This window comes from Amphiprion ocellaris, chromosome 4 (assembly GCF_022539595.1).
Source record: "Amphiprion ocellaris isolate individual 3 ecotype Okinawa chromosome 4, ASM2253959v1, whole genome shotgun sequence".
In the NCBI taxonomy this organism is placed as follows: domain Eukaryota; kingdom Metazoa; phylum Chordata; class Actinopteri; family Pomacentridae; genus Amphiprion; species Amphiprion ocellaris.
This window is the reverse complement of record NC_072769.1, coordinates 36563385-36582682: the sequence shown is the minus strand read 5'-3', so window position 1 is coordinate 36582682 and position 19298 is coordinate 36563385. Positions and strand designations below refer to the sequence as shown.

General features: G+C 40.4%; 1 protein-coding gene, 1 long non-coding RNA gene and 4 other non-coding genes across 7 annotated transcripts in view; 1 reads left to right on the top strand and 5 right to left on the bottom strand.

Moving 5' to 3' along the window:
• Positions 1–466: 466 nt before the first annotated feature.
• Positions 467–3655, bottom strand: LOC111579998 (uncharacterized). The gene is made up of 4 exons (XR_002747133.2): positions 3552–3655; positions 2490–2540; positions 2083–2181; positions 467–1721 (listed from the first exon to the last, which is right to left on the bottom strand). It is a non-coding gene; the product is annotated as an uncharacterized LOC111579998 (long non-coding RNA).
• Positions 3656–5867: 2212 nt separating this feature from the next.
• Positions 5868–5939, top strand: trnae-cuc (transfer RNA glutamic acid (anticodon CUC)). The gene has a single exon. It is a non-coding gene; the product is annotated as a tRNA-Glu (tRNA).
• A 390-nt stretch (positions 5940–6329) lies between these two features.
• Positions 6330–6417, bottom strand: trnay-gua (transfer RNA tyrosine (anticodon GUA)). Its single transcript is given in 2 exon segments — positions 6330–6365; positions 6381–6417. It is a non-coding gene; the product is annotated as a tRNA-Tyr (tRNA).
• Positions 6418–6815: 398 nt separating this feature from the next.
• Positions 6816–6903, bottom strand: trnay-gua (transfer RNA tyrosine (anticodon GUA)). The gene is given in 2 exon segments: positions 6816–6851; positions 6867–6903. It is a non-coding gene; the product is annotated as a tRNA-Tyr (tRNA).
• An 861-nt stretch (positions 6904–7764) lies between these two features.
• Positions 7765–19298, bottom strand: part of LOC111579991 (E3 ubiquitin-protein ligase DTX4-like) — a 41210-nt gene continuing 29676 nt past the window's right edge. For both annotated transcript variants that reach the window (XM_055009980.1, XM_055009979.1), the window contains exons 5-12: positions 16242–16303; positions 15966–16127; positions 14357–14418; positions 14102–14268; positions 13858–14011; positions 12703–12792; positions 12510–12608; positions 7765–11524 (exon numbers count right to left, since the gene is read on the bottom strand). In XM_055009980.1, coding sequence (XP_054865955.1) covers positions 11393–11524; positions 12510–12608; positions 12703–12792; positions 13858–14011; positions 14102–14268; positions 14357–14418; positions 15966–16127; positions 16242–16303 — 928 coding nt within the window. In that variant the 3' untranslated portion in view covers positions 7765–11392. The remainder of the gene's footprint in view (positions 11525–12509; positions 12609–12702; positions 12793–13857; positions 14012–14101; positions 14269–14356; positions 14419–15965; positions 16128–16241; positions 16304–19298) is intronic.
• Positions 17466–17552, bottom strand: trnay-gua (transfer RNA tyrosine (anticodon GUA)). Its single transcript is given in 2 exon segments — positions 17466–17501; positions 17516–17552. It is a non-coding gene; the product is annotated as a tRNA-Tyr (tRNA).

Here is a 19298-nt window from a genome sequence, read left to right as displayed (position 1 = left end):
GGGCAAAAGAAGAAAACAAACTGAAACGCTGGATTAAGGAGGCAATGGAGATCAGGAGGCGGGCGGAGAAAGCCATGAACAGGGATGAAGGAGGCTTCATGCTCTCCCACACCTGGGACACCATACTCCAGAGGAAATAGGACAGCGGGGGATGCAGCATGCCTGGTGAGATGGTCGGGTCCGTTGGGCTCACCACGACATGCCATTACGGTGTGGGCGTGGTTGGTCCGGTGCATCTGGTGACTCTACTGGGCCGCAAATGCCGGCTGTCAAAATCTGCTGGCTGACACGTCACAGGCTGTCAGTGAGACGCTTCTGAGGAAGGCGAGTGTTCGCCGAAACTGTCAAGCAGGTAAATAACATCTATCCATTCACCTAATGTCTGAACAAAAGAATTAGAAACTAAAGTATGATACCACCATTTGGGAAAAATTTACACACACAGAATACATGAAAATATATTTTATTATACACGTGTGATAATTTATGTACAGAAATTATTTGGTCATACATTTTCTTGTATTTCATAGTCATTCCAAACAGCCATAACAGACAAAAGTTCAGTGCATCAGGCATGTGGTTCAGATACAGCTGCCTGTGTTTAAACACTCAGCCAGTAGGCAGATTTGTGTCAGATTCAGAAAACTTAATTTGTCCCCAGGGTGCAATTAAAAAGGCACATGAAGCTTCAAGAAATGAACCCTTTCTCAAACCAATTGGCTCAAGTGGTTCGATGCCTCATGAAGCTTCATCTCGCCATCACTAGTCAGAAGGCAAGAACAAATCTCCAAATATTGAGTTTTATAACCATGGCAGCAACAATTTGCAGATCTTTAGACAGGTGGAGCAGCCATGTGCTGATCAGGCAGAATGAATGAATGCTGCTTCGGTTATAAAGCACACTAAGTAGGTGGGATGGACTTAAATAGATGATTGGACAGAGAAGGACCTTGTGACGCCCTGATTCAGTGTCTGAACTTGAACTAACAATGCTTCATTTTGTGTATACAGCTCATCAGATTCAAAGTAGGTATATTTGAACAGGAAAACACTGATTTAATGTCAGCCAGGACTGTTATGTTTGTATTACATGTAGAGTTGTGTTGGAGACAGCAAGTGAGGAGGGAGAGCTGCATTTACACACACCTGAAGGAAGTTTGGATGTCTCTGCTGATGATGTAAGTAGCAGAAGCTTATTTAGCTTTTTAAATGAGACACCTTATTACCAGTCTGTTCAGCTCATTCGTCCAAATTATCACCTGTAACAAACAGAAACTGAAAATGTACATTTTAAGTGATAAATAAAAGTCCACAATGTGAAAACAGAGCTGCAGGTGTGCTCTGAACATCCATAATCATTCTGAACTGACTCCCACCTGCTAAAACACTGACATACAAATTATTTTACTGTGCAATAGCTCCATCTAGTGGGAACATTTATTCATTCATTTCTCCAGAATGAAATCTTTGATTTCTGTTGATTATAATGTAGAGCAGGCATCACCAGCTCAACACAGGGACATGTTTCTCCCTATGTTGAGTTCATAAACAATCTGATGGGAAACTTCAGTAAAAGGTTCAACAGCTTCTGCTTTGGGCAGCAGCTCCTCCTGCTAATCCGGAATCCTTTCCTCATCAGGCAACTCGGAGGATTTTCGAAGGAGGTGACACAGACATTCAAGTGGGCACATGCAGGATCTCTACAGCTTGAGCTCACTGACCTGCAAGAAAATCTTGCATTAAAAGAGCATTTTGAGGGAACTGACCCTGCTACTTTCTGGCTACAGACTGTGTCTGAGAGTGTTCCCTGGTCTAACCAACGTAGCACTGCACACCTTGACTATGTTTGGATGAACTGAAAGCCGTGAGTCAGCTTTTTCCACTATGAAGATTATCAAAAGCAAGTACCGTTCTCTGCTCACCAATGAACACCTACATATCTGCATGAGAATGGCACTGACTCTATTCCAACCAAGATTTAAATTACTGGCAGGACAGTCACATGTCCATTTCTCTCACTCTGACTGAGTGTCTGACCAGACTGAGTGACTGACCTCAGTCCTGGCCTGAAACAATACTTACTTTGAAGTCAGAGATGAGCTCCTCAACACTCTTTCCCATGTAGTCAGTGAGACATCTCAGGGTCACATCTCTCTTCTTAAGAACTGAAGCCACTGGATCCTAGAGTTATAAGTGAATAATTAAACCCAATCTTTCAGGCAGGCATTGTCAATCCTTTTGTCAAGCCCCACTCTATAGCAATAGTTTAAGATAATGTTTAGAATTATTTGATCTATGTTTCCCTGTGAAGCTTTAGAAACGTTTAATTGTTGATTATTGAACTTCACCTGACTATCCATCAAGCGTATGGGGGTGAGGAAATGACTGAACACATTAAAATTGTGTGTAAATTACAGTATGACACAAAAACCATGTACTGCAATAACCGCTAGCCTGGTGGATTTACTTTAGGATTTAAATTGCTGTACCTGATGTTGACACAGAGCTTCTGGGTTGATTTTCTCTCATCCGAAGGTCTTCTGAAAAAGCAACAAAAACATGAAAAGGGATTTCAATGTAAAGAACCAACTGATCAAAAAAAAAATTATATCTCAAGTGAACAAGTGGATTAACAATCTACAAGTTCATGTCAATAAATATATAAATATTGTGAAAAGTTCACTAGTTTACTAATTTAATTTAAAAAATATACACTTTTATATATTCTATTTTCATTAGAAGGAAAGTAAAATATTTCAAGCCTGTTTTTGTGTGCATTTTAAAGATTACAGGCCATGCAAATCTGACATCCAGTATCTATATATAAATATTAAAATATTTTCCAAAAAAGCTTTACACAGACCACACTACCCATGTCTGTCGTTCCCTATCCATGGGAGAGCGGCTTTTATCTGTTGTGCAGTAATTGTCTTTGCCATAACAGCAACAAGCAGTAAGTGTGTGAGTGTGCAGGCAGTGCTCAGACACCAGCTGTTCTGCAGCCGCAGCAATTTAGGAGAAATGATCCTGGTTGATTCCACCAGTCACCACGCACTGCTAGCATTAGCTGCACTATCCGGAGCTCCAAAAACGGTGTTTAACAGAGCCCCAGAAATCGATTCTGTATGGCCATCCGTACAAAATCGAACAGGAACTACAACAGCGCTGCTAATGATTAGCTTGCATGTTAGCATTAGCCCCGCGCACAGCTAGCTGCTAGCTGGAATTTCGAAAGTAGCAGTAAAAAAATAAATAGCAGTAGCAAAATAAAAATAATTATAATCCTACTAGAAAACGATTATGGAGACAACATTTGTAGACGATATGAAGTAGAAACCGCATTTGTCTACGAAATAAACTTTGTAAGGTTAGCCGTTTTTCACTACACCACATAAAGCAATGCTAAGGACTTTGTGGCCTACAATACTGGCAAACATAGTGGGAAAACAAGACAAGCCATGCTTCTGCATTAAAGTCGGGATTAAATATTGCAGCAGGCTCATGTCCATTCGGCTAAAACCTAATTATGAGCAATGAAAACGGTTACTTACAAGTCCGCGTGATGTATAGGTTCTCCCTGAAGGCCAAGTCAACAGAAGGAAGGCGCCAGTGTTTGAATAATGCCCGGAAAAGTTCGTCCTGCAGGATGTGGGCGTGTCCGAAAGCTGTAGATTTGGTAAACGCTCTAAAATTGAGTTTGTTAAATCAATTTTGTGAGAACTTCAGTAAAATCAACTTTAGGATAGAAAATTTTAAGTTAGTTAAATATTCACACTTATTACTTATCTGTAACTTTCAGAAACGCAAAACAAAATTGAAATTGATTTATTGGAGCACATATGCTTTGTAAAATAAAATAATATGAACTACATCACTGAAGGACTATTTACAGTGCACCTGGGATAATACTAGTCCCATGCAATCTGCATCTCGGTGACTGGGGGGTATTTTAGTTGTTTGTTGTTGTATTTTTGCGCGTCTTTTTCTAAAGCTTTCTCGGTTAAATTATGGAGGCTGTGGTGGAAATTATTGACAGCATTTTAGGAGCAAATGCAGGAGTCGGCCGATACACAACAGCCCAAAATCAGATCAACAAGAAGAGGGAGATCTGTGAGGACATAGAGACGGATGACATGCGTAGCAGCATGCGGTAAACATATCTTTCAACAGGCTGAACCCAAAGCCCTGACGGCCCGTTATCCAGACAACACTGCCCGCTGTTCTCAAGTCATGCTGCTGCTTTGACATATTTACTGTTGCTATGACAACTACATACCACGTTAGAAGTGGTCATTTTACCCGAACCACAAGCTTTCCATAACCTAGTGTTTTTTGTGCTTAAACGTTGCTACAACATAGGCTTTTAATGTTTTTAATGTTTATTCGCGCTACCGGTGTCTGTATTTGTTTTTTTCGAGTAGCGGCCATAGCTGCCACTTCCGCACATGGACGTGATAACAGCGGATGTTGCGACCTGCACAGATTTGACATCATATCCGGGCTGTAATGTCAGTAAATTTGAGTAAACACAGACTTCGCTTATCCCGTGCGAATGCACTTAAAGAAACACAGACGTCCTGGGGTAATTCACAAATTACCAGAGATCCCCAGGTAATACTAATCCCGTGCGAATAGTACATAAGTAGAACATTCTTAGGATTTTAAATGAAAATACAGAGCAAGTATTCACAAAATCATGCGCCAAGCTTTTTAAAAATGTTTTAAACAAGGCACAATATGACTTAAAATGTTCCAAGCTCAGTAGATGGGATTTGTCCAGTACACTACAATGATGGAAGTGCATTGACCCTTTGTTTAGTACACTGTAGCACAGACACACACCAACCAGAGCTATCAATGGCTTGAAAGAGTCATTTGTTTTAGTATTTGGTTTAAAGTTACAATGAATTACTCTTGTTTGTATAAACAGGACATCTTCATGCAAAGTGACATCCTCAAGTGATTTAAATGACACTTAGTGTAGAAACAGTCACAGAAAAAAGAGTCAGCTTCAGCTACAGAATTATGACTATGAAAAGAAACATCTTCATTTTCTTTACATTGCTGTTGAGGGAGAAAAAGGAAAACACATTTTATCCTGAACACTTTCAACAAATGTGGCGTACACTTCAAAGTCTGATTTCTCAACCTGTCAGTCGACCATGAATGTTTTGTTTGTGCAGACAAGATAGAGCCATGCAAAGTCATGTCCTGAAGTGATTTAAATGGCACTTAGTGAAGAGACAGCCACAGAAAACATTCTCAGCTTCAGCTACAGAGCAGTGACCATGGAGAGAATCATCTTCTTGGTTTGCCTTTGTGCTGCTGTTGAAGGAGATAAAGGAAAACACATTTTTATCCAGAACAAAGCAAACTGGTCTGAAGCTCAGGCTCACATCACTGCTTCATCATTCACAGCTTTGTGTGTGTTGAAGCCCAGAGCAGCATCACTGGACCTGGACCCTGCAGTGTGTCCATTAAGAGTGACCGCTCAGTGGGGATTCCTTAAAATTTCAGACAGTTGTTGTGACTCAGTCCGCCCGCTAAGGGCCAGTGATGATCAGGCAGCTTTGTCCAGCATGTAGTAAAAAATCAATTCTGGATCAAAATTGGAGTCTTCAAAAATTTTTCAAGAAAGAGTCTTCAAGCAGTCTGCAGAGTCTGATGTGAGAAATGCTTATTAAATACAGAGGTTGTAAGAACAAACATGAGCAAAATCTCGAGACTTTAACTGCCTACACAAAGCATTGCATAGTGTTTTATATCTATGAAAATTTATTCTAAATCGTGATCATAACTACTCGTCATCATTCAAACAAGGTACCTTATAAGGATTTCAAAGTGTACACGTCAGAAGTATTCATCTTTCCCTGGTGGTCTAGTGGTTAGGATTCGGCGCTCTCACCGCCGCGGCCCGGGTTCGATTCCCGGTCAGGGAACTAGTCTTTTCTTGATCTCTAAGTTGTTGCTTTTGTGAACAGTCAAGCAATACACGCGGCTAGCGAAACGGATATGTCTTTCGTAACGTATTACGGACTTAATTAAAATTCTATTTTCTGGACCGTATTCAGTCACAGTGGGCAAATACAGAAGTTATGGCTGTGAGAGGTTCTGAAAAGATGATTTGGCTGATGTGATTGGCCTCCTCTGTGCGGACGAGCGGCTGACAGGTACGGAGAAGGGTACGTTCATGGTCTTTATTTTTTCAAGGAAAAAAGTCAATTGAGCGAGTGACGAGTTCCAGGTGCCTGTGAGTCATATTTATTCAAAAAATGAAGTCTTGTACCAGTAAGGGCCACTAAAAATTCGACCAGCACGAAAAAAAGCATTCCTTCGAGCCGGATTTGAACCAGCGACCTAAGGATCTCTGCATTAGACGCCTACAGTCCTCCGCTCTACCAACTGAGCTATCGAAGGGATGCGTTCACAGTCCTCAGTAGACTTTTTTTTCGAAGGAAAGGAAACATACACGCCCTGTATGTTGTATTTTAGTCAGACACTTATACCAGTAACAACGGCGACTGGTTTCATTCGTTTTTTCTTGATTTTTGTCATGCATTATTCATTGATGCCTAGAAGACACACACACACACACACACACACACACACACACACACACACACACACACACACACACACACACACACACACACACACACACACACACACACACACACATATATACACAAACACACATACAAGTAATAGCTGTGAAACGTTAAAAGAAGTATGTATGTGTTTATTTAGAGTAGATGCTGTATTAAAATTATCACCATGTTTTATAAGGGGTGAGGAAATGTGTGAAAACGAGAACCTCCTTCGAGCCGGATTCGAACCAGCGACCTAAGGATCGCTGCAATATGCGCCTACAGTCCTCCGCTCTACCAACTGAGCTATCGAAGGGGTGCGTTCAAAAAAATCAGTACACTTTTTTTAATGTAAAAGATGTGTGCAGTTTTAGTGATCTGTATGTTGTATTTTATTGAGAAAATCATACCACTAACGGCAACTGACTTTCATTCGTTCCTTTTTTGTTGTTGTCATGCATTATTCATGGCTGCCGAGCGGACATATACACAAGTAATCACTGTGAAATGTTAAAAGAAACATGTGTTTATTTAGAGCGAGTACTGTATCAAAATAATCCTGAAACATGATACTTAATCTTTAGAAGCTTGCAGGGAGGTGACAATAACAACGTCACTCAAGCCGGAGTCGAACCAGCGACCTGAGGATCTCTGCAATATGGGCCTACGATCGAAGGGGTGCGTTCAAGGCTGTCAGTAGACCTATTGTTATGGAAAAGATACGTACAAAGTTCTAGTCGTCTGTATGTTGTATTTGATTGAGGAACTCATACCAGTAACGGCAACTGACTTTCATTGGGGTTTTTTTTTTTTGGTTGTTGTTGTCATGCATTATTCATGGGTTCTTATAAGACATATACACAAGTGATCACTGTGAAATGGTAAAAGAAGCATATATGTGTTCTTATAGAGTAGATACTGTATTAAACTAATTGGAAACTTTTAATCTGTAGATGCTTGCGGGGAGGTGAAAATAGCCTCTTTCAAGCCGGCGACCTAAGAATCTCTGCAATATGCGCCTACAGTCCTCTGCTCTACCAACTGAGCTTTTGAAGGGGTGTGTTCACATTTATCTGTAAATTTCATATTTTTTTCTTGGAGACAAACCTGTGTATCACTGTATCTCAAAACTTAAGTGTCCCACCAGTAAAGGTGACTAAAAATTCCACACAGAAAATAAGTTTCATCCATTCTTTATTTTTTTTAATTGTCATGTATTAATCATTCATACTCCAGCAATTATTTTTGCAGTATTTACACTTTGCTTATCATGTTCTGATGCTCTGTTTCTCCTGTACCATCACCCATGGTCACATTACTCCCACCCTCTCCTCACAGGCATGATGCCATGGAGGGCCGGTGTCCACGGACGTTTGGAGCCTCCAGCCAGGATGGGAAACGGTGACGGCAAAAACAAATGCACATTTTAAACAGAAATGTTGAATCGTAGCTTAGTCGAGACCCAGTTTAAGAGAAACAGCGATAAAACTAGTGATATTTTATTCAAAGCCATTCATTTAATAGCAAAACAACAAATTAGGATCAATTGGACTAACTGATCATACAAAATCAGTGTTTTTCCACTTTCTCTTTGGGCAGTTTTTGCAAGAAAACTGCAACAACACAAGAGGAAGTTGTGATTTTAAAAAACATTTTACAAGGTGTGAAATAATCTTTTGTTTTTTTTTATTTGCTGGATGTAAAATATCCATCTACAAAACTTCTGTGGAACCTTCCAGGGTTGCAAAGGCTCCGTGCAGAAAAGATTAACAGAACAGCAAGTGTATCAGGGTTTGGCTTCCTACTAACGTTCATTATATGTCACACTCAGATAAAAGTCTACCATCAAATTCCTTTTCCAAAGAAAAGAAGATGCAAATCAGCTTAACGTCTGTACACAGAGAAAATAAAAGACACGGTATTTAATAATACTGTCTTTGCAAACAAACTGTAACAAATGAAAAAGGGCAGAATTATTAAGACATAAATGTACAAAATGAAAAAAGGCAATTTATTCTATGATAGTGTCAAAAAAGATGCTAATAAAAAGCAAATGTGTGACTACATTTCATAAAGAAGAACATAATAAAGAAGGGAGTACCATCATTATCATCATCAGTGGAGGGATGAGTACCAAAGTAAAGCCTAGACTGGGAGCTTGTTGGTAGTAAACACAGTCCACAGATTCTGCTCGTAACACGGTGATAAAATACCGTTTACTGACCCGACTGAGAGGCTGGGCGGCGGGTTTTCAGTCGGTGGGAGCAGAGGTAAGAGCAGGAGAGCGGATGACTTAAGAACATTGACTGGTGATAAATTAAAGACCTCATAATGTGAATCTCCTAAATTCTCATTAGCTGACATGCACTTCATCAGAACAGAAGAATGACAAAGGCTCAAAAGCTGCATTGTCAGATGTTTCAGACGCATTAAAAATACAGAAAGCTGTATTCACATTCAACTTTTTTTCCTTGTCAGATATCAGAAGATCCGATTTTTCCAGCTGCTATGGAATGCACCACTGCTGTAACGTTTTGCTCTAACAAAAAAGAGAAAAAAATGTTATTTTAGACTAATTTGGAGACACTTTCTAGTAATTTCAAAGTTTTCCAACAAAATTTGAGTTATTTTAAACACAATTTTGACTCGTGTTGGATTGATTTTTGTAATTTTAGACAAGTTCCAAGTAATTTAGGACAGACGTTTGTCATTTTAAACCAATTTTGACTCATTTTGTCCTTTTAGACAAGTTTCAAGTAATTTGGGGCAAACTTGTGTAATTTCAACTGAATTTTGAGTTATTTTATACAATGTTTGAGTCATTTTGGATAATTTATTATCATTTTAGACAAGGTTTAAGTAATGTAGGACAGATATTTGTCATTTCAAACAAATTCTGAGTCTTTTTTTAAATTTTAGACAACTTTTGAGCCACTCAGATCAGGTTTTTGTCAGAAATTTTAAGTAACTCAAAACAAATTTAGACTCATTTTGGATAATTCCTGCTATGTTAGACATGTTTCGAGTCACTTAGGTCAAGTTTTTGTCATTTTAATAAAACATTTGACTCATTTTAGATCATTTATTGTCATTTTAGACAAGGTTAAAGTAATTTAGGACAGGTTTGTGTAGTTGTAAACAAATTTGAAGTCATTTTAAACAAATGTTGCAGGGAGATTTTTGCCATTATATACAACGTTGTGTCCCAATTGCATTGAATTTCCACAATAATGATGGAAGACACAACAGACGCATTATTATAAAATAAACCAGAATAATCCTTTAAAGTTGGATCAATCCCAATGTTTTGTAGTTTTTTTGTGTGAGTTTCTCTGTCTGTGTTATCTCCTGCTCTGGATTTGTCCTCTCCATCCTCTTACCACCAAACTGTCTCACCCTCTGCCCAGCCTGAGGGGCTTTCTGGCAGTGAGACCAACACCAACAGCACCTCCATCCGCTGAAACATTCGACGGTGACTTTGAGTTTGCCCAAACAGTGACAAATAATAACTCCAGTTCTATGTAGGAAACAGAGCAACGGAGGTCTGAATCTTATGCTGACAATGACGTTAATGAAAAGAAAACTGCTACTCGACGAGGACACTGAGAAGGCATAAAATTGGCATTCGTTGTCCTCTCAGAGTTCAACCAATCAGCATCGAGCCCCACACAACAGTTCTGTCAGGGCTGCTCAGAGGTACCTGGAGGAGGTATGTTTCTTCTCCCATGAAAACAGCCTCTACATGGCGGTTCCTGCTGTTGTAACAAACTCAAAGGTTCGCGCCGCTCTAGAAAGTTCTTGCAGTGGAAAACGGCTTCATCAAAACCTACAAAATCAAATAAAGAACACTGGTACCTGTGCATCTAAGGTTAACTAGTACCACAGTGGCTCAACAGTAAGACTCCAAATGGGCCCCGAAAGACGAGGCCTCGGTTTGGTCTTTTGTCATTTCACGCACAATCATAAACACAGAGCTCATATAAAACCCAACGAGAGGTAAAGTATGGAATGACGTTAAATGAGGGTTATAATAACGATGATAAAAAAGTAACACAGGTGGATAACTCAAAAGGATAACTGTGTTTTTTCCAGCAGCTTGCAGGCTGATGTTGTTCATCAGAAAACCCACAAGAGGGCGCAGCAACCACAAACAAGCAGGTGGTTTGAACAAAGCGAGCTCTCAGTCTCTGTCTGTCCTTTCATCACTCTTTGTGTTTTTATTGGTAGCTCAAGTACCTGGAAAGCACCATACAGGTTAGTTTTACTCTACTCCTATCCTACACTACATTCGTACACCATCTTCCTCTCTTTCTGCTCTTCTCTCTCCAGTTTCCTCCCTCAATCACTCCAACTTCTTCTCTTTGTCCTTTCTCTCCCTGTTTTTAATGAACTGCTCTAACATTATTCCATCTTTTTAAATCTTTCTGACTCCCAGTAAAGTAAACTTGTTTTTGTCCTAAGTATTAGTACCGATTCACTCTCACAGTTGTCATTTAGTACCTAGCTAAAACCTTGTTTTTTTCCTCGCTTTTCCTTTCTGAGCTGCTGCTGTTGCTGCTTCCTCCAACTTCCACCCACTCCTGTTGATGCTTGTAAGACTGTGGACAGACTCGCACTGACAGGCGACCCCGGCAATGACATCTCAGCAAGTGGTTGCCTCTGCAAAACAGAATCTTCTAAACGTCCCTCTAAGTGCTGGCAGAGAGTCTTTCTCAGTCCAGGACCTCCTCTTTTTCCTCCTCCTCTGCTTCCACTCTTTGCTGCTCTCTCGCTGGCGTCTCCTCCGTCTCCGCTGGTCGTAGCTTTCACTTTTCCATCAGTCCGTCGTCCTCCGTGATGCCCTGAGCTCGGAGCTCTTCCAGGACGTTGTCGAGGTGTCCGGGGTCGGGGAAGCCGTGGCCCGTCAGGTTGGAGCCAAACTCTGTCTTATGATGGACCTGAGAGAGAAGCCGAAAGAATTTCAGTCTTCAGTTTATAAGCAACTGAAAAAAGCAAATTTAAAGCACACATTTCAAATGCAAATGAGGTTAGTGTCCATTAGCGCTAAGACCATGAAACTCCGGTTTATAAGTCATGTCAACCTTTTATAAATTGCTAAAATTACACCATTTATCGGAGCCAGAAACAGTAAAAACAGAAAGAATAGTCAGATTTTCTACATTCCTGTGGCCTTGAACTACTCATCTGTGACTTGCAATTTGATAAAGAAACCACATGTAAGCTTCAAATTGTGATATTTAATCAAAATGTCTTTAATCGACATGTCTCATTAAAAATGTCTCCAAAATAAACTGTTTAATCAAACCAGATCCTGTAAAAACAAACCAAATTCTGAGCTCCTTGGCACTAATGGGAGGCCTTTTCATGACTGTTCTGTTTCCATAGAGGTGCAGGACTTTATATTACAATGAAAAATGAGTACAAAGTGAGGAAAAATGTGACAGGATGAAAAAAACCTTCAGAAACTGCTTGAGAATGGACTGATTTCAAACAAATAAACTAGGCTGCATTAGAAGGTGGCGCTATCAGCTGCATGGCTGTAATAAACAGACAAGACAAGACAAAACTGAAGCAATTGTTTGCCTCTCGTTAAAAAAACCCAAAAAATAAGCTGTAAACAAAACAAAGCTCATGAGGACTTCTTTTTAATTGAGCACTTTATAATGACTATTTCATGTCAGCTGGCTTCTGTCATGGTTCAGAGTCTGTAGAAGCAGAAGAAGCTGAACAATCTCGTGACTAAAACATTCCACAACTTATTCACAAAAAGAAGATTCCATCTCCCATGAAACTCAAGTCTTTTTCTCAAACCACCTGAGGCGAGCGCAAAAAGCTTCTTTGAATTTTGCTGTTTTCATCAGTCTTTTCTAAAGCGACACTTCAAATGCAAAGATGGAAACGCAGTAGTCAGTCTAAAGTTACCTCGTTCCAGATGACGGTGTCGGACTCTCCTGTAGTGCTCGAAGTACCAACTGAGAAGATCAACCGACGGTCCCACGCTACCAGGAGCAGTCTGAGTACCTGACAGCCAGGTTGGTAAGAAAAGCAGGTTAGCTTACAAAGAAATGTGTCTTACAAAGGAGATGCGTGTAACAGGAAGGCAGCTTGTGTTCACCTTGCGTCCTTTCTCGCTGTCTGGGAGGTAGCAGTGTCGGGGAAAGCCTCTGGCAGTGAAGGGCTTCCCTGGGTTCGGATGCTCTGGTCCCTGAAATGACAGGATAAGGATTAGTGGGCGTTCACAACACGTTAGAATAGATGGGCTGCAGCTAACGATTATTTTCATGACTGATTATTGGATTTGTTGTTGTTTGTCCTATAAAATGGTGAAAAAATGCTTATCAGCATTTAATAAAGCTCAAGACGACAAATATCTTGTTTTGCCCACAACCCAATGATACTCAGTTTACTGTCAGAGGAAAAAAAACACAAAAAATTGAATAAATGAAGAAATTATTCACAAGTAGGGATGCTCTGCTCCAGTCTCAAAGATTGGTATCTGGACCTTAGTCCAATCCTTTGTTTACATCTGCTGTCCCACAGGTGTCATAAAGGGAGAGCACGATTTTTGGTAGGATGTTATGGATCCTAATTTTAAATAACCTTCATAGTTAATTCATAACAGAAGTTGAGCACACGTCTGTGCTGATTTTGCTGTTTTAGTCAACAGTAATGTACTAAAAAAGCAGCCCTGTTACATGATGCTGAATCCAGAAATATTGACTGTAATTGTTCACAGCTTGTCCTAAATACACAAACTCTGGCTGGAGGTTATTAGGCGTCACTGAAGTCTTTGTCATGGTGGCCTGTTGCTAGCTAAACTGTCATGAAGAGACTGGGATTGGGACTCGGTAGTTGCAGATATTAAATATTAAATAACTGAAAAAAAAACTTGATTGGGACACTCCTTGTAGGAATGAAACACTACTGCTGGTGGGCACTGTTGATTATATTCTCCAATAATCAATGAGCTGTTTTGTCTACAAAATGGTAAATATCAGCATTTCCACAAATGTCTTGTTTTGTCTAAAACCCAGCGATATTCAGCTTATTGTCATCTAGTCAAAAAGAAAGCAATAAATATTCACCTTTAAGAAACTGCAATCAATGACAGGTTTTGACAGTTAATCAGTTATTCAAGTAGTCGTTGCAGTTGTTCTTCTGGACAAAGACAATCATGTTGTGGCTGTTGACTGACTCGAGCATCGATGTGTTTTTGGCCCTGTTTTCTAACCCTAAAAAAAACAAACAGAATAATACTGAGATGGGATACCTGAATGCCTGGTGGGATGTTGTAGATGATGCGTATGGTTTTGCAGTCAGGGTGTCCTGGTAGAGAGTGGGGGATGACGTGGTACTCCATCTTCCCCGCCGGCTGGTTGCCCGTCTTTACGCCGTAGATGGTTTTACAGGTGGGACACTGAAGACTGAGAGCAGAGGAGGAAGATGGAGCTGATGTTCTTCAAGCTTATGAGACAAAGAAGAAGAGGAAGAAGAAGAGCCTGTTTCTGACTCACCTGCCATCCTTGTTGCCGTTATTGTACATGGCCACCAGACACTGGAAATGGTACTGGTGTCCACACTGTGCTAGTCGACCGACGGACTCCGCCCTGGAAACAGGCCCCACCCCTGGGCCCTTGTATCCAGACGGACCCCCCAGTGGCTCCATACAGATGGTACAGTCCTGAGAAACACATAGAAATGGAATATGAAAAACGTATTCTGCTTAATCTTTGCTATTATTGTGCTAAAGACACACAGACTGGTCGTACCTCCTCTGGTGGACTTTTTACTTTCTGTAGATACTTCTTTACCACCTCCTCTGGAGTTTTACCTGAACACAGAGAAAAGATATAAGGATGAAAGAATGAAAGCCAAGGGTGCTGAAAGAGCCCATATTCTGCAAATCTACAGGTTTATTATTTTGTTTTGGGAGTCAATTAGAATATATTTACTAGGGTTGGACCCAAATATCCGAATATTCGATCGTTGTGGTGGTATTAAAATATTAATTTTGAGATTCGAGCCAAATACTGCCTGTGCATTGCGGCCACTTCCACCCCGTCAGAGTGCATTTTCTCGAAGGCTGGCTACATTGTGAACAAAACTGGGAGTTCACTCTTGCCCGAAAATGTAGATATGCTCATCTTCCTGGCACAAAACATGAAGAGAGTGTAGGTAGGCTACTGAAATGTCCGTTCTTGTAAATATATGCCACTGTTTTGCACTACCTGTTTTATTTATAATCTCTCTCTCTCGCTCTCTCTCTCTCTCTCTCTCTCTCTCTCTCTCTCTCTCTCTCTCTCTCTCTCTCTCTCTCTCTCTCTCTCTATATATATATATATATATATATATATATATATATATATATATCCGAATATTAACAATATTAATGTTTGTGTAAAAAATCTCTCTCTCTCTCTCTCTCTCTCTCTATATATATATATATATATATATATATATATATATATATATATATATAGAGAGAGAGAGAGAGAGAGAGAGAGAGAGAGAGAGAGAGAGAGAGAGATTTTTTACACAAACATTAATATTGTTAATATTCGGATATTCACCATTTATTGGGCCCGAATATCTGGAGCCCAGAAATTGCTATTCAGACCAGCCCTAATATTTACATGCTTTAACCCTCTAAACCCCTAAACCTGGTGGTAGGTTTAAAAAGTATGTTTTCTTTTAAAAAAAAAAAAAAAAAAAAAAAGACACAATTTTTAGACTCAGGAACTGTAAAAAAATATTTAAGAAAAACATATTCAAGGCACCACTTTGTTCTTCAGCACAACTGAGCAGCCATGACTGACTGTAAACCAACAGCCAGATTCTCCCAGATGAACTGCAGGCCGCGTTTACACCGAGCAGAGAGGAGACGACAAAAGAAAAATAAAACATACTGGACCAATAAAATAAATGCAGCATGGCTCAAAAACAGGAGGAACAAGTCGTTGGAAGATACATTAAGCATGGTGAAACACCTTTTTAGTGCTAAAAAGTTGGTAGTGGTTGTAAAAATGTAAATAGTTAAATTTTGTCTTGTACAGCTTCCGTTTTCCCAGTGCTGGTAACAGCTGTGGGAACTTGGAAAATGTTGGATATGTTAAATTGAGTTTTGTTTCTTTGGTTTTTTTTTGTTTTGTTTTGTTTTTTAGAAAGCTGGTTTACACATTTTTGAGTTCTCTCTCCTTCTTCATGGTTGTGCTATGTCCAAAGAAGTGCAGGACTTTATATTGTAGTGAAAAATGAGCCCAAAATCAGCCTAATAACACACTAAAGGAAAGGGAGAAACCAAAGAGCAGAATATGACTTCTTTAACTGACTAACTTCCTGGGGCAGCGAAAAGTTTGATGTCAGTGATCTCAACGTTACCCTTGCGAGCCTGCTTCTTGGTGGTCTTTCTGCAGCAGTGGCCGAAGCCTGGCACCGGTTTGATGTCGCTCTTGCTGACAGGTGGAGGATGCAGCACGAGCTTCGGGGGCCTGGTCAGGCAGACGGGCAGAGCGGCGGCACTCATCAGGATTCCCGTGATCCCTGAAACGCAGCAGAGAGAGAGACTGAGTTGGCAAGAAAATGGTCTCTGGTTTCAAACCATCTGCCTTTGTCCTGTCTGTGATTGGTGTTAGCTTTCAATTAGTGAGTTCTTACCGGCCAGTGCAGGGTGAACAGGGCTGGATCCATTGAGGTTCTTCACTGGGACGGTGGGCACACTGCAGGAGAAGACACACACTGATTATTCCACAGTAGGGCTGCCACAAATTACTTTCTCAATTAATTCATTAGCAGTTTGGTCACAAGAATGCCAGAAAATGATGGAAATGTCAGTGTTTTCTAAAGCCCAAGATGACAAATGTTGTGTTTTATTCACAAATGTTAGATAATAAGTTTACTGTCATAAAGAGTAATCAGAAAATGTTCTTGAAGCCGGTATCAGAGAATTTAGATTTAGAAAAAAAAACTACTCAAACATCAATGCTGCTCGGATATAAAATGTTGGAGAACACCAGCACAAATACTCACTCAGAAAACCTGATGACAGTCATTTTCACACAGTTAAAAGCACCCAAATTCACACAGCAATAAGAAAAGTAGTTGACCAATTCAGGATCTTCTCGATTGTTTATCTAGTTTTTACAGAAACTTCCAAAAGGGACAAAACTGGAATGAAAACGATGAATTTCAGTGCAAAAAAGAGGCAAAACTTTGCTTCTCCTGCTTCCTTCCTTGTCTCACAACTTTGTTTGAGGGCTGAGGAGTGAATGAATGACTCTGCCGTGCCGTGTCTGTGTTTATGTGAACTAATCCACGGAGTTTCCATCTGCTCAGTGAGCTCAGAGAGATGGACGTCACACAGCTGCTTGCTGGGGATTACCTGCCTCGTCACAAAGCCCATCATCATCATCATCATCATCATCATCATCTCTAACTGGCTGAAGCTCACGGATCACACGGACTGACTCAGAAAGGTGGTTTTCATGAATGGTACAGAATGCAGATTTTCTCATCTGTTAATAAATCTGGGTTTTATTCTCAGAGGTAAAAATGTGGATGTTGGTACTGAGAAAAAAACAGCAATAAGGTGGTCTGTGTGAGAGCTTCTATATGTGCTTTTATTGAGGTCAGGTGACAGCAAACAGCCATTCAGCTGGGGGTCAGTGGCAGGTTAGTCCATTACAAACTACACTTAGAGGCACACACGAGCTGAGATATGTGTGGAGTCTTTACTGTGTGGGGGAGCAAATAAATGCTGAGGACGCCTGGAGGCAGCATTCAAGCTCTTATTAACTAAAACCTGAGAGGAGCCTCAAAAGGAATGCATGGGTGCTGCCTTGTAGGTGAATTATTAACCTACAGAGCAAACAAAACAGCACCTCCTTCGAGCCGGATTCGAACCAGCGACCTAAGGATGCCTGAACTTCCCACTACAGTCCTCCGCTCTACCAACTGAGCTATCGAAGGGACGGCACTGAGCTTCTCTTATCACCAAAACAAACGCACGGAGGGCTGACAGGAGGGCAGGCGTGATTTGCTGTTTCCTGTTGCCGCTGCTTTCTGTCAGCGCAGTAAGCAGCTTTTACTTACAGCCGTTCAGCGACACACGACAACACATGAGTAGATGAGTCACTGGGATTTATGAATGAGGGGAAGAGGGTGTGGAATTAAGCGTTAGCTCACACGTTCCATGTGAAAAACAGGACGAAAAATGTGAAGAGAAGAACTGTAAACGTACATAATGATGAGGTAGAATCATAGATAAAAGAACGCTGTGAACTTCCAACACACTCAGATAGATAGATAGATAGATAGATAGATAGATAGATAGATAGATAGATAGATAGATAGATAGATAGATAGATAGATAGATAGATAGATAGAAACTACAAAAACTGAAAGATGGATCAGATTTTTTTCCCTGGATGGTGTTAACTAATCATGAATATGTGATTCTGTCAGGAAAATTACCCAAATCTAAGCATAAAAACATGATACTCCCATTGAAATCAATTTATTCTACATGTCTGATTCATATGCTCTCCAAAAATAAACAGTCCACACCAGATACTGCAAAGAAACCCAAAAATTCTGAGCTACACGGCACAACTATGACCGAGTCAGCTGTGACCAACAGACAAAAATTCTGAGTTTCCAGGTTGAACTGCAGGCAGTGTTTTCACAGAGTAGAGAGGAGGCAACTAGAGAGATCGACAGGAAAATAAAACATACTGGATCAATAAAATAAATGAAGATCGATTCAGCAAGGTGAAAAAGTTTGAATCTATATCTATGAAATGTGGCACCTCCCACTGTGTTGCATTATTGGCAAAACCCTTTACATGTTGAGTCCAGGTTCTTCTAGTGTTTCTAAAATAAATAAATAAATTCCCTTTTTCATTTTTCTTAATTCTGGCATTATAGCTTTACCATACTAAGCAGAACACATTTCTGAGTTCTCTCTCCTTCTAGTCATGGTTGTGATGTTTCTGTAGAGGAGGAGGACTTCATAATGCAGCGAAAAATGAGTCGACAGTGAATAAAAATGTGACCAAAAGAAGAAATGCCTCTGTTGACTGGAAGGGGGAGGGTTTCGCCTCTCTAAATATGTGTGTTATAAATTTGTTCTGAAAAGACATCACTGCCTCTTAAATGAGGCATTTGTACAGATCAATATCACACTATTTCAATCACTAAACCCTAATGAGCAACACTTTTTCTGGTTTCATCAGACGGGACTGGAGCTCCCAGCGATCTAACAACCAAGTACAATGAACCCACGTCTACTATCTCGTCTTAATCATGTCAAATTTCCATCGACGTTGATCAGATCAGCCTCGCTTCGTGATAAGAGAGCTCTGCTGTCACATGCACTCAAAGTAGTTTAAGATCTTAAACTTGTCACCAACATTTATTTATGACAACAAGCGATGCGCTGGTAGAAATAACCGGCCTGCTGATGACGGAGGGGAAACACCTCTTTTAGATCGAGTCAATGAGTGACGATGACACCGATCATACAAACACACACACAAACACACACACACTAATCGCTCACTGCCTGTCACCGCTCTATTAATATTTAATAGGCTGCTGTGTTAGCATGGAGGGCTTTACGGTTTGAGGTAAGGAAGCGACAGGGGAGTGTTGAGTCAGGTCTGATCCTGGATAAGCCTCGTGGAGCTCATATTAACACACTTTCCAGCTGCCCAA